Consider the following 16,152-nt stretch of genomic DNA (forward strand, 5'->3'; position numbering starts at 1 on the left):
TTCCTGCACCTCAGAGGATCTGGCACATAATGAATGCTCAGTAAATCTGGATGGATGGGTGGATGGGTAGATGGATGGATGACCACCCATGCACTTCAAACACAGTATGTTTAAATAAAATTCATCAACTTTAACCCCAAGTCTCATCTTCCTTCAGTGCTGCTTATCTCAAGTTAATGGACTCATCATCCCCCAAAAGAGCCAGGCTGAAACCCTGAAAGTCAGACTCTGTCCTGCTCCGAGTATTCTCCAAATCTTTGCCCAACCAGGTCTAGAATGCCTCTCACGTCTGTCTCATACTCAACGCCCCCTGCCACTATCCTAGGTAAGAGCATCATTACTACTTGTCTCATCTACCCCTGAGCCAACTGACTGCCAACTTACTGTTCCAAGTCACTCCTGGGTCTTTACTTAGCCGCCTCTATCCTTTAACTTCAGTTCTGACACTAGCCTCCCTGGTTTCCCTGCAGGGTATTTATCTCTCCGTTCCCTGCTTGTACTTCCATTACAGAACCTACTGACCACAGGCTGCCCTGTGGGTACATTAGCTATGCACATCTTGGGCTGGCCCTTCAGATTGTTTTTCATGGATTTCTCAGCTTTCCAAAACCCAAAGAACCTTGAACAGCACACGCACTCAGTAAATGTTGAACTGAATGAGAAGGAGGAAACCGTATCCCAAGATGATATTTGGAATGTCTTGTACCATAGAAAGAATGGCATAAATGCTAATTGGGTATAACTGAAACTATAATATCACCATAATTTACATGTCACTGATTAAACTGGACCCTTTTTAGGTTGGGCTGAAACTAAATCACCATAATACTGTTTCAACAGGAAAATGCCTTCTGATTCTCAAACTACTTAATAACAAGTTTTTAAAGACAACCCATTCTTTTTGTAAAATGAGGACTGAATACAAGAATACATAAGCTAACAAATAAATCAGGAGTAATTATTAACATTATAAGGTCTCTATGCCCACCAAAAAGGTATATTAAAAGATCCTTTAAAATTCTATAAGCAAGATCTAAGCAGCATAGTCCCACACTAGCCCTTAAAATATGATTCTAACTACACAGAATTTATAAGAGCTAAAAATTCACTTCAAGTAGGAATTGAAAGTATCTCCTCTAAAAAAATTTATCAAAATAAATTTACCAAATATGTGAGGAAAAAAATGGGGAAAAAATGTTTTGGTAATGAAATAAAGCTTAAAGCATTTATAACTGTCAGAAGGGAAACATACGTGGTGTATTTCGTGAGTCAGCATCTACAACAATCTGCAAACGGGCAGAGTATGCATGTGCTGACACTGTAGTTCTCAGTCTGGTGGGGTCTGGTGAACAGCACATCCTCATCAGAAGAGGTGGTAAAAATGAGAAGCTCAAGCCTGGGCTGAATATTTGGCCACTGTGGCTTTTCGTTTCCAGGTATTGTGTTTAGTTTTGTTTTTTTAACACCCTTTTTATATGCTCAGACCCTAAGACAGAAAGGCAACAGCAATTACGTTTGTGATCTTCAGTCTTTACTGAGACCTTCAGGGAAGGCAGCCAAAGTTCACACTGCTAGAATTCCTGTAAGTTTACAATCAAATCTATTGATTGGATATTTGAAATTTTTCTAAAGAATATGTGTTGTTTTTCTTTTCATTAGTCAGCCTTTAGCTCCATGTCTTTATTCTAATCCACCAGCATTTACAAGTTAAACATCAGCTCAGCCCAATCTTTAAATAACAAATTGTTGCTGTTTTTAAATACGTCAGGTGCGGGCTTCCCTGGTGGCGCAGTGCTTGAGAGTCCGCCTGCCGATGCAGGAGACGCGGGTTCGTGCCCCGTTTCGGGAAGATCCCACATGCCGCGGAGCGGCTGGGCCCGTGAGCCATGGCCACTGAGCCTGCGCGTCCGGAGCCTGTGCTCCGCAAATGGGAGAGGCCACAACAGTGAGAGGCCCGCATAACGCAAGGAAAAAATAAATAAATAAATAAATACGTCAGGTGCAATAATAAGTAAGGGTATCATTGTTTGTTAGCTTTTTCTAGATGGATTTTTTAATAGTACCAGTTCACTAACCAAAAATACTACTACTCTGGTTACACAGAAAAGAAATTATAAACAAAATTTAAGTCACTTATTCCAAAAGTACAGCCACAAAATGAGAGTCAAGTGATATTTGTGACCTTATACATAACAGGATTATAAATATTAAAAGTAAAATTTTATACATATTTGTGTGTGATTATCATGTGTAAAGCTGCTAATTCAACTAAGGTAATAAAAGAGGAGAACAAGGCCCCAAATCATCTTATTTCATGTTCTCAGTTTAAAAGTCTAAAACACTTATAATGGTCATATTTTACTTCTTAGAAATTAAAAGACTACATATATACCAGAAGGGGAATGGCTTTGAAGTTAATTAGAGCTTATTGAGTCTCAGTTAATTCATAATAAGATAACATAAGACTAAGAAAATAACATTTTTTAAAAGGCTATATTTAATTGTAGCAAAACAAACAGTATCTTTATGCAGCTTATATAATTCACGATGACTATCTTCTTTGCTTACTTATTTGTTGGTATGAACTGCGATGTATGATTAGATTTGAAGTGGGAAAGTAATCTACAGGTGGTCAAGGTTTACACCTGGGGGCTCTTCTCATCCTCTTGGCCTGATGGGAGCACCCTTATCGCACTCTCCGCGAGACCAGCACCTTCTCCATTCTCAACTCAGCTTAAGTGTCTCGTCCCCTCACCACCATGCCAGTTATTCTTCCATCACAGAAAGCTTATTCTTTTCCCTCATACCACTTACCTCAATGCGAATTATACCTCTACTTGTTTAATTAATTTATGTATTTATTGTCTATCTCCTCCCCAAGACTCTAACCTCCCAGACGACAAGGACCACGAGTGTCTTGTTCAGCGCTGTATCCTCAGCACCAAGCATAATACCTAGCACACAGTAGGTGCCACTTTTTAAATAAATAAGCCAATCAATCGATCACTTTACATGGGCTTCCATTTATGATAAAAACTGACAAAAATGGCTATTTTTAAAATGAGACATCTAAATAAAAATACTTTTATATGCCTGTATGAGGAATAGAAATTTGAGACTTACAAAGCCACGGGCCTTTTACATGCCACTGCTGTCCCCGGCCTTCAAGTGCTTCACCAGAGCACATTTTTGTTCACCATTTACCCTGATACACATTATTTCCATCAGCTAAACTCACTCCCTAAAAAAACTCCTCAAATCACAGACTTCCATTAGTTACTTAAAAACACAGAAAGCTTGAGGAGTATCTCACTTTTAATAACAGAATTTTCTAATAGCCAGATGTAGTTAAAAACTAAAATTTCCCCATTATCTTTCCATTTATTGGCCAGAGACAGCTAACAAAACTTAGGGACAAAACAGAAGACCTGGGATGCAGAGGCACGTTGATAGGAAGCAAAGTTCCTAGGATGGGACCAAGCCTGGTTACAGAAAGTCTAAAGGTTGCAGTGCCCCATCTTTAAAGCCTTGCTGATGCCCAGTGATTTTCCAAATTTTAATAAAGAATACATACTAGCCAGACTGAGTTAAACTCTTCCTAAAGAGATCCACTGAAATAGTCTTACCTCCGTTTCTGTGAGAAGTATTTTTAGTCTTGTCAAATCTTTTGTTACCATCCCATTCTGAAACGGCAAATGAAAAACGGAAAAACCAAGTAGTGTATTAGTTCTTTACTATGGGGACTTAACTCTTCAGCTGTTTCTAAGGTTCATCTGTAAAAAGAAAACCGATGCTATGCTCATCTCCCATCCTCATTACCATTACCATCATAGAGGTGATGACAAAGCTAACCACCTATGTGCAAAGTTAAAAAGATTAACAGGACAAAAGATACAGTGTGCCCTAAAACACTGTATTCACCTTGCCTAAGAATTTAAGATTAATTCAATAAAATATTCACAAAGGGTATCACTGGAGAGCAAGATAGAGTAAGTAAAGAAAAAAATAAACCTCAACTTTTTTTTTTTAACCTCAACTTTTTAAAACTCCTTTTTCCTAAAACTAATAGGCTAGATTTACAAAATGGTGAACTCAGTTACTTATGACTCAGATTCACATACAATGATCACACTACCTAAAGATGGTTCATTAACAAAGCTGTTGAAGGAAAATATATAAGACATTCACTCTTCTGAAATTCAAATTTCACTTGAGATTTGAAAGCAAATTGCTTCTTCCTAATTTTAAATTTAAAAATCTACAAACAATAAATGCTGGAGAGGGTGTGGAGAAAAGGGAACCCTCCTACACTGTTGGTGGGAATGTAAGTTGATACAGCCACTATGGAGAACAGTATGGAGGTTCCTTAAAAAACTAAGAATAGAACTACCGTATGACCCACCAATCCCACTCCTGGGCATATACCCTGAGAAAACCATAATTCAGAAAGAGTCATGTACCACAATGTTCATTGCAGCACTGTTTACAATAGCCACGTCATGGAAGCAACCTAAATGTCCATCAACAGATGAATGGATAAAGAAGACGTGGTACATATATACAACGGAATATTACTCCGACATTAAAAGGAATGAAACTGGGTCATTTGTAGAGATGTGGATGGACCTAGAGACTGTCATACAGAGTGAAGTAAGTCAGAAAGAGAAAAACAAATACCATATATTAATGCATATATGTGGAATCGAGAAAAGTGGTACAGATGAACCTATCTGCAAAGCAGAAATAGAGACACAGACGTAGAGAACAAACGTATGGACACCAAGGGGGGAAAGGGAGGGTGGGATGAATTGGGAGATTAGGACTGACATGTATACACTGCTGTGTATGGAACATAAAACTAGCTGAGAGCCTGCTGTACAGCTCTGTGGTGACTACTACTCTATGCTCTGTGGTGACCTAGATGGGAGGGAAATCCAGAAGTTGGGGTCGGGGGGAATATGTGTGGCTATTTCACTTCGCTGTACAGCAGAAACTAGCACAACACTGTGAAGCAATTATACCCCAATACATTAAAAAATAATAAAATAAGTAAAAATCCAACAGGCAAAACTGTGTAACATGCTTAACTTATATAGAAAAGTTCCTTAAGGATAGAATTATCTAAATAATAAAGAAGAGAGCTATTCTTTATCATCTATTTAGAACTAAATACCCATACAATTTTGCTATATTAATAACACATCTTAGCTTTTATATTCATTTGTTAAAATGGTGACATCCAAAAATATTGTTAAACCAACTAAACAATTCACAGCAAACTAATTCCTTAGAAAATAACTAAACTACCCTCTGAGACGGGTCATTACATTGCACTCAACAATATACAAAGTACTTTCCTAATTTCCAATTTTTTTTTTACCCAATATATATTTATTTGCAGTGAAAACACAACTTTGCTCCTGCTTTCCACAAGTTATGTTAATTCAGAATAAACGTATAGAGAATTCATGCTGTATAACAAAGTATACATATATTTTCTTGCTTTCACTGTTTTTCATTATGATTCCTGAAAAATATCAGCCAATTCTGTAACAGTTACCAACTGGTAAAAAAAAGTTATAATATCTCTTTTCTTCCAATTTCTATAGATTGCCAACTCTAAAGTACAAAAAAAGAAGTCTTTCAATTATCTCAGCCAAAAACAAACAAAAACTCTCAAAAATTATATACTACATACAAACATTTATCCCAAAGTCTGAAAAGAATTAGGTAACTCCATCAGAGCAGTCATGAATATTAACTTACACATATGACATCTTCAGAAACAAAAGTAATTATTACTTAGTTTAGATAAACTTAAGCATTTTATAAAATAAACTGTTGAATTTAAGAACCCTATAAGATCATATGTCCACAGGAGCATTTTAAAATTCAAAAATATTTCCAGGTTCTGTTAAATTATACCTTTAAAGAAAATCATTTAGTTATTCTATACTTTCAAAGCTTAAAAAATATCTGCAATTCTTATATATATTATCACAAACTACAAGAATCCAATGATTAAAGATCAGTTTGTTGAAGAGAAATAAGCATCTCAAGATACTTACAAACTTTGATTTCTGACAGAACCTGGAGGAACGTAGGTAATACACCTAAGGAGTCAAATGGATGAATCCCTTTTCAGATATTCAAATTTAGAACTCATCAACATACCAGGGACTCTCCTGTCAGTGACTTGGCAAGAATGCTGGATACAGGTTGGAGCTTTCCTTTAAGCTGCATGCAGCAAAGCACTGCTTGAAAGGTACCATCTCCCTCGGCCAGTCCTTCTCCCAGCACTGTCATGAAAAGAACAGCCATCATTAACCGCGTAACATTCGATACACATTTTTCTCAATTTTATCATCAGCACACTATCCCAAGCATGACTTCTTTCATACCAGAAGAATAACTAGAACTACTAGAGGAAGGCAGTGATGTTTCAGTTCTGTCCATGACATGCATAAAGCCAAGAAAAAACATGGGACAATCAACATACCTAACCTACTACAGCCTATATAGTCTGGTAGGATCACTGCAAATTCATGAGGAGAATTAATCTTACAGCTCTCCAGTGAAAATACTGTTCAACCTATGATTTCTGGGTAAATGAGGGCTTTTAAACTGCAGAGATAGATATGCGCTGAATAAAGTTCTTGCATTTTTGACAAAGAGACCCAGTGCCATTAAAATACATTAAGAACAGAAACTGCAAACCTCAATATTTTGATATTCCTAAGCAATTAAGAATTAGCTTTTATCAAAACCAGCAAGATTAACTAAGAACCCGAGTGTCAAATGGCCAGAGAAAATGCTACCCAATTTGTCTGCAAAGGTTTACTGACTTAATTTAATACAATCACAAGGACATATTTCTAACAATACAGAATATACTCATTTTTATGCCATGTCATTTGAGATGATTTCCCACAACTGCCAATGGTTCAACCAGTAAAACAATCTGTACCCTTCTCTTTATTGCTAAGTCCAAGATTCTATTTTTAGTTTATACACACTTCAGCTTCCTTTGCAAAAAGATAATTTGCTGAAAGAAAATATTTTGGAAATTGCATTTTTTCTAATTATTTTCAAGGAAATGTTTTGTTTAAGTATCAATATAATATACTGCATTTAAAGTCCATTGGGTCCGTCCTTAATATATATATATACATATTTTTTTAATAAATGTAATTATTTTATTTATTTATTTTTGGCTGCGTTGGGTCTTCATTGCTGCCTGTGGGCTTTCTCTAGTTGTGGTGAGCAGGGGCTACTCTTCGTTGCGGTGCGCAGGCTTCTTATTGCGGTGGCTTCTCTTGTTGCCGAGCACGGGCTCTAGGCACACGGGCTTCAGTAGTTGTGGCATGCTGGCTCAGCAGTTGTGGCTCGCGGGCTCTAGAGCGCAGACTCAGTAGTTGTGGCGCACGGGCTTAGCTGCTCCGCAGCATGTGGGATCTTCCCGGACCAGGGCTCGAACCCATGTCTCCTGCATTGGCAGGCGGATTCTTAACCACTGCGCCACCAGGGAATCCCTGTTCTTAATATATTTATTTTGGTTGTACTGAATATATCCTTATGTTATATGGTTCAATTTTTTTATTACCCAAATAACATAACAAAAGAACACTAATAAAATTCTACCCAGAAGTTCACCATAAACTCACCACTCAACCAAAAAACTGTTTTCACTTATTCATGTTCTCTTCAAATTCTGATCAATATTTACATAATTTTTACATGACTTTAACTGATATAACAGTTTATATCCTACTTTACTTCCCCTTGGCACATTCAGTATTTTCCATATTACAGTGTTTATATTTATCATATTATTAGCTATATAATGTTCCATCAAGTAGATACATCAATTTACTTAACTATTCCCTTGATCCAGAACAGTTCCAATTTTTAACTATTAAAAACAACACTGTATGGGGCTTCCCTGGTGGCGCAGTGGTTGAGAGCCCGCCTGCCGATGCAGGGGACACGGGTTCGTGCCCTGGTCCGGGAAGATCCCACATGCCGCGGAGCGGCTGGGCCCCTGAGCCATGGCCACTGGGCCTGCGTGTCCGGAGCCTGTGCTCCACAACGGGAGAGGCCACAGCAGTGAGAGGCCTGCGGACCACAAAAAAAACAAAAACAAAACCCAATCAAAAAATGGGCAGAAGACCTAAATCAACATTTCTCCAAAGAAGACATATAGATGGCCAAGAGGCCCCGCCATCCCAAAAAAAAAAAAAAAAAAAAAAAAAAACAAAACACTGTAATAAAAATCTTTCTACATATATACTTTATTGAATCAGATTACTAAATTGAAAGTTGCAGTCTCTGTATTCAAGACGGTTTTATTCAATTACTTTCAGTTTAGACCAACCTGCTGTCACAGCATCCATGTTACAGATCACTTATCTCCTCAACTGACAATTCCAATACATGAATAACAACAACGAAGCATCCTTAAGAATGTCTTGAGCATCTCAGAAAATTCCACAGTAAGTCCACATCTCCCCCCAGATCTTACTATTCCTGAAACTACTCAAATATGACCTTCGGCAAAAGTCATTTTATCTCTCTGGTCCTCAGTGTGGTCATCTGTAGAACTGCAAGATGAAAAAATGTGCTGCAAGGATCAAATAATATAATGAAAGCATTAATAAAATGCTCTGAAGAAACATGACAGTCCTACCAAGGTCTGGATCACTCACATTCGCTAAGCCTGTTTCCTCCCCCGTAAAATGGAGGTGACAGTAGCTACCTAATAAGGTTGTGGTAAAGACTAACTGTGTTACTTATACGAAGTATCTAGCACAATCTCCTCAAGAGTTCCCTAGATGTTACATTCCCCTCTAAAAATTATAAAATAGTATTAAGAACTGTTGAGGAACTACCCTAGTTCCTTTTCAGTAATTGGGATATTAAGAAACTAGTTGTCCAGAGCTGAAGAATGCCTCAGGGAAATGAAAAAAATGTAAGAATATTTCAATCTCAGATGACTATGTCATGTTTAAAGAGTATTAAATGACATGATATTTTTACAAGCACTTTTCAGAGATCTTTGGTTTCGTACAAGGTATATGCTGAATTTTATTTTGCAAAAGTTCTTCCATTACACTGATGTCTAAATGTCTCCAGATTTGTCAAAATTATGTTTCCCTTTCTTCTCTCTAAACATTATAGACAAGAAACACTACTGATGTACTTTCTTCTAACGGCTGTCTTTAAATGCAATTCAGTTTATGTCTTGTAGGATCCCACATGAAGAACTATGGCAAAGAAACAGTCAACTACTATAGATAAAAAGCTATCCTGCTATGGTGTCATATGATAAAATCAAATTGCAGTGCTGCCAATCTGGTCCTGTATTACCTTTAACATCTTGAAAAAGCTTGAAAGAAAACAGAGTATGGCCTAGTGTATTCTTAAACTTGCCTCAGCTATAATAATTGAACTTGCCAAAAGAGATGACATTAAAACATAACCTAATCTTGGGCAACTGTAAAAAAGTTATGATTCCTTACAAATAAATTCTCTTCCCCCAACTATCTTGTGAAATTCTACTGTGAGCACATAACTCCTTCCTTCCCCTGGGAGTTACAAAGGAAAAATCTGAACACCTTAGCTGCATTGCTAAATTCAAGTCTCTATCCCTTCTCATTCTTAAGTTTTTGTAAGATTTTCTAACACTTGAAATATGTCTTACTTGGAATGTTTTGGACCAGAATATGAGTAATCTTAAAGGAGCACTCATTCAACTGTTTCAACAAAAACATCTTCTGTAAGTGTTTGACAGCCCCTGGCTACCAAAAGGAGAGGATCAACAATTAAAATGCAATTCCCCTTGCCTGTAAAGCATTACCTGCAATGAGAAAGATAATTTAAAACAAGCTTAAAGTTCAGTAAATGCTGAATATTAGTCTGTATTTTTTCAGTAACATGACCATAAAAGGGTATTTTTCTTATCAAGTCCTTTGTTATTTCTAAAGCCTTTTATTGAAGAGCATAGCCTAATCAAGGTAGCATTTTTCCAAATTTTTTGAAAGAAATTTTAAAATTATCATTAAACTAAATCCTTGAGTCATTAATAAAGTGAAGTTATTCACCACTTGGAAATAATCACATTCTCAGAACCAACACATCAGGAACTGAATCAAAAATGAAATAGATTCATTTAATAAATATATAAAACAGACTTATAATTTATAAATAAATTCCTTTCCTAAATATCAGCCATTTAATTTTGGGGCAATAAACTTACAGCCAAACATCTACTGGGGTGGGGTTAGGGGAGGAGTTTATAAACAGACTCCAAACAGCAGAAGGCCTAAGTCAGGTTAAAATGTCCACTTGTAACAAGTAACAAAAAGTATAAGGTAAACCAGAATAAGAACTCTGTGGCAAATCTCTCAGCCGGGTCCATTTTTCCAAATAGTATTTTTTTTTTTTTCCACCACGCTTCTCCTCTGTCTCAACCCTTCTTCCCCTTGCCCTCTCTTTACTTCCAAGTGTAATACATAATACTTTAAGACACGCGGACTGCAGCTTTTGTGGCATTTTATGTCCTTCCTACCAAGGTCTTTTGCAGATATAATCTTTCCTTTATAAGACGCTTTTGGAAAATGAAAAGCCTTAACAGTATTCAATCTCACGTATCACACAGACCTCTTCTGAATATTTCATCTCCAGATTTAAATACTATACTCTCTCTCATTCTTTCTTTTCTTTTTCCCCAAATCCCTGCTACCTTGCTCTTTGCTCCTTCCAGTATTCAGTCCTTAACCTGGTCACAAAAGATCTCTGCATCTCTTTTACAGCCCTCTTGTGTGTGCCATAAACTTTGAAGCTGAGACCTTATTGTATATTTTTGGAAGTACTCTTTCCTTCAACTGCAGCTCAGTGTAAAGGCTCTTGGACTCCTGAGTGGCCTGTTGTACTGTGTGTGCATTAGAAAGAGAGAGAGAGAGAGAGCATGCTGCTTGCCGAGCCTTCAGCCTCCTCATTATAAAGAACCCTAATTTCCACGATGCATTTGCTATATCATTACAGGAAAGTTAATCTCTGTTAACTGTTCAAAAACTGGAAGAAGGGGGCTTCCCTGGTGGTGCGGTGGTTAAGAATCCACCTGCCAATGTAGGGGACATGGGTTTCAGCCCTGGTCCAGGAAGATCCCACATGCCGCAGAGCAACTGAACCCGTGTGCCACAACTGCTGAAGCCCGCGTGCCTGGAGCCTGTGCTCCCCCACGGGAGAAGCCTCCACAGTGAGGCCCATGCACCACAACGAAGAGTTAACCCCTGCTCGATGCAACTGGAGAAAGCCTGAGTGCAGCAACCAAGACCCAATGCAGCTATAAATAAATAAATAAATAAATAAATAAATAAATAAAATTTAAAAAAACTGGAAGTTCTATTTTAAAAAATCAACTTAACTGTATTTTTTTTATCTTAAAACTCTTTCACTGCCTTTATTTCAACGTCAGAAGTCAACATCTTTCTATGTCCGTTGTAAGCACTCAGAGGAAATCCTGAGTGTGGAAAATCCTCTGCTAAGGCACTCCCTTACTTCATTGTTTCCATGGTTGATTTGCTTACTTTTTAAAAAAATAATTTGCTTACTGAGAAGAACTGACATTTTGCTCCTCTTCTATTTTCTTTGCACTATATGAGAGGGCTATGTTTTCAGGTGTTCACAATAATCTTAATTTCAGTGTCGTCATCCTGCCCGTCTGTGTCCGTCAGTCCCCCCCCCCCCCCCCCGCCCCGCTTTCGTATAGTTTTTATTGAGATTTTACAAGGCAAGGTACCACTCATTTTAAATCTTCTCTTTTTATGGTATACATATAATTTGAGCTAATATAAAATTAATGCTAGTATTTATTCTATGAGTGAAAAACAACATGAAATACATTTATAATGTCACTCATGACTATAACTGACACCCTGCATAAATAAGAAAAGGTCTAGAACAGACAGTCATACAACCATGGTGAGGCTCTTGCAACTGAGTTCAAAGGGCCTAGTTCAAAGACTATTGCTTACTTAAATATCTACTCATACAAAAGAGTCTGGGGCTTCCCTGGTGGCGCAGTGGTTGAGAGTTCGCCTACCGATGCAGGGGACGTGGGTTCGTGCCCCAGTCCGGGAAGATCCTGCATGCCGCGGAGCGGCTGGGCCCGTGAGCCATGGCCACTGAGCCTGCGCGTGCAGAGCCTGTGCTCTGCAACAGGAGAGGCCACAACAGTGAGAGGCCCGTGTACCGCCAAAAAAAAAAAAAAAGAGAGTCTGCATACTCAGAGGATGGTCTCCAACTTAAATATTAAAAAAACACGTTCCTGATTTATATTCTATCCCTAACAACTTACATATAAGAACTTTACTTAAAACAGTTAATAGGCATTATGGGGAAATGAAGAGTGGAAGTTAAGGTCCTATTCCAGAAAGCCTTAGGTTCCTGTTGAAGAACAAACTGTGGTACAGTCATGCTGTGGAATACCACTCAGCCATAAAAATGGATGAACTACTGACACACACAAAAACTTGGATGGGTCTCAAACACATGGTGAGAGAAAAAAAGTCATCCTTAAAAAGATCACGTACAAGATGGTTCCATTATGTGGTATTTTCAGAATGACAAAACTATGGAGGTGGAGAACAGATTAGTGGCTGCCAGGGGCTACACAGGGAGGGAAGACAGTGAGTGTAACTGCGAAGGGTAGCACAAGAGAGATCTTCACTGTGATGGAACTCTTCTGCATCAGGACTGTGCTGGTGGTTACCTGAATCTACACATAATAAAATGAAATAGAATTACACATATTCATTGAACCAATGTCAACTTCCTGGTTTTGATATTGTACTACAGTTATGAAAGATGGAACCAGTGGGGGGAAAGGTACATGGGATCACTCTGTACTATATTCGCAACTTCCTGTGAATCCATAATTATTTCAAAGTAAAAAGTTTTTATTTAAATTCCTGTTGGAGAAATAAAGCTTATATACATGACATTTTTAAAGTAGTTACCGCAAGTGGATCTAAAGAACAAGTAATTAAGAAATATTATTGAACTGCATCCCTATTTAACATTCTGGTCAACAGGAAAAACTGGATGGACTAGACGCTTAAAGATCCAAACTCCTGTCCCGCTCCACTATCATCTACGTGATCCGGAGCCTCAGTGTTTTTCATTTCTAGAATATAAAATACCCATTTGCCTTTTTCCCCCCCAGGTTTATTACACTCAATAGAATAATGTCTGTAAAACCCTAAGGAATAAATAGGTTGTACCTTAGGATAAAGAGAAGGAGCATGGCCTTTCAGATCAGAAAGACCTCACTTCAAAACCACAGCTCCGACACTCTGGACTGTCTCTATGCTCTGAAGCAAGTTACTTAATCTCACAAAATCTGTTTCCTCACGCATAAAGCTGGAATGATATTACAGTGTGATTAAACAAAATACTTCAGAGGGTCTTACACAGAAATAATTCTGAATAAGTATTGTTACCCCTATTAATTATTTTTCCAAAACATTTTTAATTACCATAAAATATAAAATCTATTTAAGCAAAACTCTTCAGAGAAGGAAAGTACAGAAGGTTCAATCAATCTTGTATCAATTTGCCTTTTGTAATACAGTCAGCATCTATTTAACAGGGCTTTTTGGTTACTGAATCACTTACTTCACAGGGCAAGTTATCAACATAATGAATACCAATTGATGGCCCAAACTCCTTTGTTTACATTAATTTCTTAAATTAATGACACTATCACCTAGGGTTTAAAAATCTTGCAGCCTAAAATAAAATAAAATAAAATAAAAATCTTGCAGCCTTACGAAAAGTATCCATTGATGTTATAATGACTGAGTCTGGTCTACACAGTACATGTAGCACAAAACTCTTAGTTGATAAGAGACTATCTTTTGATTTCACTTTCTCCATTTACCTCATTCCCTTTTGTTAGTGTAAAAAAAAAAGTGAGTTTCCTATATGATGAATATTTCAGAGGAAGAAAAAGAATCCTTATGTTATGAAAGTTTTCCTGTTACGCCAAATACAGCGCATGTCCAGATAATGAAAACAGACGTGACCACCTCACTTACTCAGTGGTCACTGGCTTGACAACCCTCACTATCCAGAACACAACACCAAACTCAGAACTAAACTCCATGAACTTACAAGTCTGTGTAGTTTATTTTCAGGATGCCCTTGAGTCCTCACTCAGAATCTATTTCTTATTTAAGTAGAATTCCAACTATTAAATCTTATGACTCTGATTAGTTCCTGGCTTAAACAAATCAGCCTTAAAAAAAAACATTTTGGGAACAGCCAGGTAAATCTGATTATGGACTGGTTTTGGATATCAGGGAATTATGGCCATTTTTATTAGGTTAATAATAATATTGTGGTTATACAGTTATGACCTTATTTTTTAGAGATGTGTACTAAAGTATTTAGGAGGAAATATCATGAGGTCTATAATTATTTTTAATTAGTTCAGAAAAAAATTAATGAAGTAAATATGGCAAAAGGTTACAACCTAAGTTTCGAGACTATGAATGTTTATTATACTCTTTCCCCTAGTTTCCTGTATGTTTAAAATTTTTCATAATAAAAAATTTTTCAATGTTTTTTAACTCCATGACAAAGATTGCCTGTCTGGTTTCCTATCCCTGCCCAAGGAAGTGAAATCAGGGTCAGAAGCAGCAAGTGGAGAAGAGGGGGAGGGTGGCTGCAATGCGGCTGTTGAGGGTCGTAAGGAGGCAAACTGAGCAGCCTGACAGCGAGGGAACAGACGCCAGGATGATACTCTAGTACATAAAATTCAAACAAAGCTCTGGGGCCATTAAGGCAGGAGCTATTCGGGCTATCTAGCGTTACAAACCAATATAATAATTAACAGAGATTGAGATTCTCGTGTTGCTTTTTATTACTGACTGCTTAACTGTGGTATTTTATTACCTCATATAAAAATAAGCTTGCTGTACACTTGAAACTAATACTATAAATCAACTGTATTTCAATTAAAAAAACACAAGTTACCAAAGGTGAAAAGAAAAAAAAATTACATGTACATAATATAAAAGCAGAACTCTACAATCAGCAATATACACATGTAAACTCTGCCAATATTCCCAAATGTCTGTTTCAAACGACAAAGTTTATATACATTAAATAAGCACTTCCACGTTCTTACTTATCACATAAATGGTAACAAGGAAGGCACAGAGTGTAATCAATGAACCCTTATTGCAAGCTAACCGATTTTCTGCTTTTCCACACAGTATTGCAATGAAAACCATTCCACATACAATTTCTTCCTTCTTTTGAAATATTTACTTGGGACAGTATCCCAGAACTAAGATTAGTGGGTCAAAGGAACGAACATGTTACCAAGCCGTATTCCGCTTCATACTCTACCACACCACAAGCATACACTCATTTCACTGCAACCTTATCTCAGACATTGGTTAAACTTTTCTCCCTACATTACAGAGACATAATCAGTATCCAAAAACTGCACGTGATTGATGTATACAGTCTGGTGAGTGCGGACATACGTATACATTCATGTTACGATGATCACAATCCAGGTAACAGGCTTATCCTTCATCCCCAAGGTTTCCTGGTTAAGCTTTTATTGTGGTAATTCAGCAGCTGTAAAATAGTATCTAACTTGAAAACGCTAAGTAAAACAATTCAAAAAGTGCAGCGTTTTTCCTTATGTTCCTTCACCCACAGCGTTTACCCTTCGACAGCTCTTCACAAGTCAGTTACTCTTCGGGACTTTGTGTGTCTCCAAATGAAAAGCGTCAACCTCACTAGTACTCAAGGAAGGGAACATTAAAGAAAGAGGGGCCATTTCTCACACACAACATTGTCACAATGTCAAGACTGAGAGTTCCAGTTAGTGAGCTCACAGGAAACAGGCATTCAAGTGTATTTTAACCCAGACATCCAACTTTTAAAACTCCTTAACCCAGATATCTAACTTTTAAGACTACCATAAAGAAACAAAGGCAACAGTAAGAAGGAATATATGTTTATTACAGGATGAACTATAGCAAACTAGAAAACTAGAACCACCTGAATGCCCGTCAATATGGGAATAGCTGAATAAATTACGGCACATCTACGCCATGGAATATTCAGCAG

At 37.4% G+C, this 16,152-nt stretch overlaps 1 protein-coding gene across 1 annotated transcript in view; it reads right to left on the reverse strand.

The window, feature by feature from the left end:
• The window catches only part of HELZ (helicase with zinc finger), a 149,966-nt gene that overhangs the window by 107,286 nt on the left and 26,528 nt on the right, over nt 1–16,152 (reverse strand). Inside the window, exons 5-6 of the mRNA XM_007455280.1 lie at nt 6,175–6,299; nt 3,627–3,683 (exon numbers count right to left, since the gene is read on the reverse strand). Of these exons, the coding sequence (XP_007455342.1) occupies nt 3,627–3,683; nt 6,175–6,299 (182 nt within the window). The remainder of the gene's footprint in view (nt 1–3,626; nt 3,684–6,174; nt 6,300–16,152) is intronic.

This window comes from Lipotes vexillifer, unplaced genomic scaffold, assembly GCF_000442215.2.
Source record: "Lipotes vexillifer unplaced genomic scaffold, Lipotes_vexillifer_v1.1 scaffold664, whole genome shotgun sequence".
Taxonomy (NCBI): Eukaryota; Metazoa; Chordata; class Mammalia; order Artiodactyla; family Lipotidae; genus Lipotes; species Lipotes vexillifer.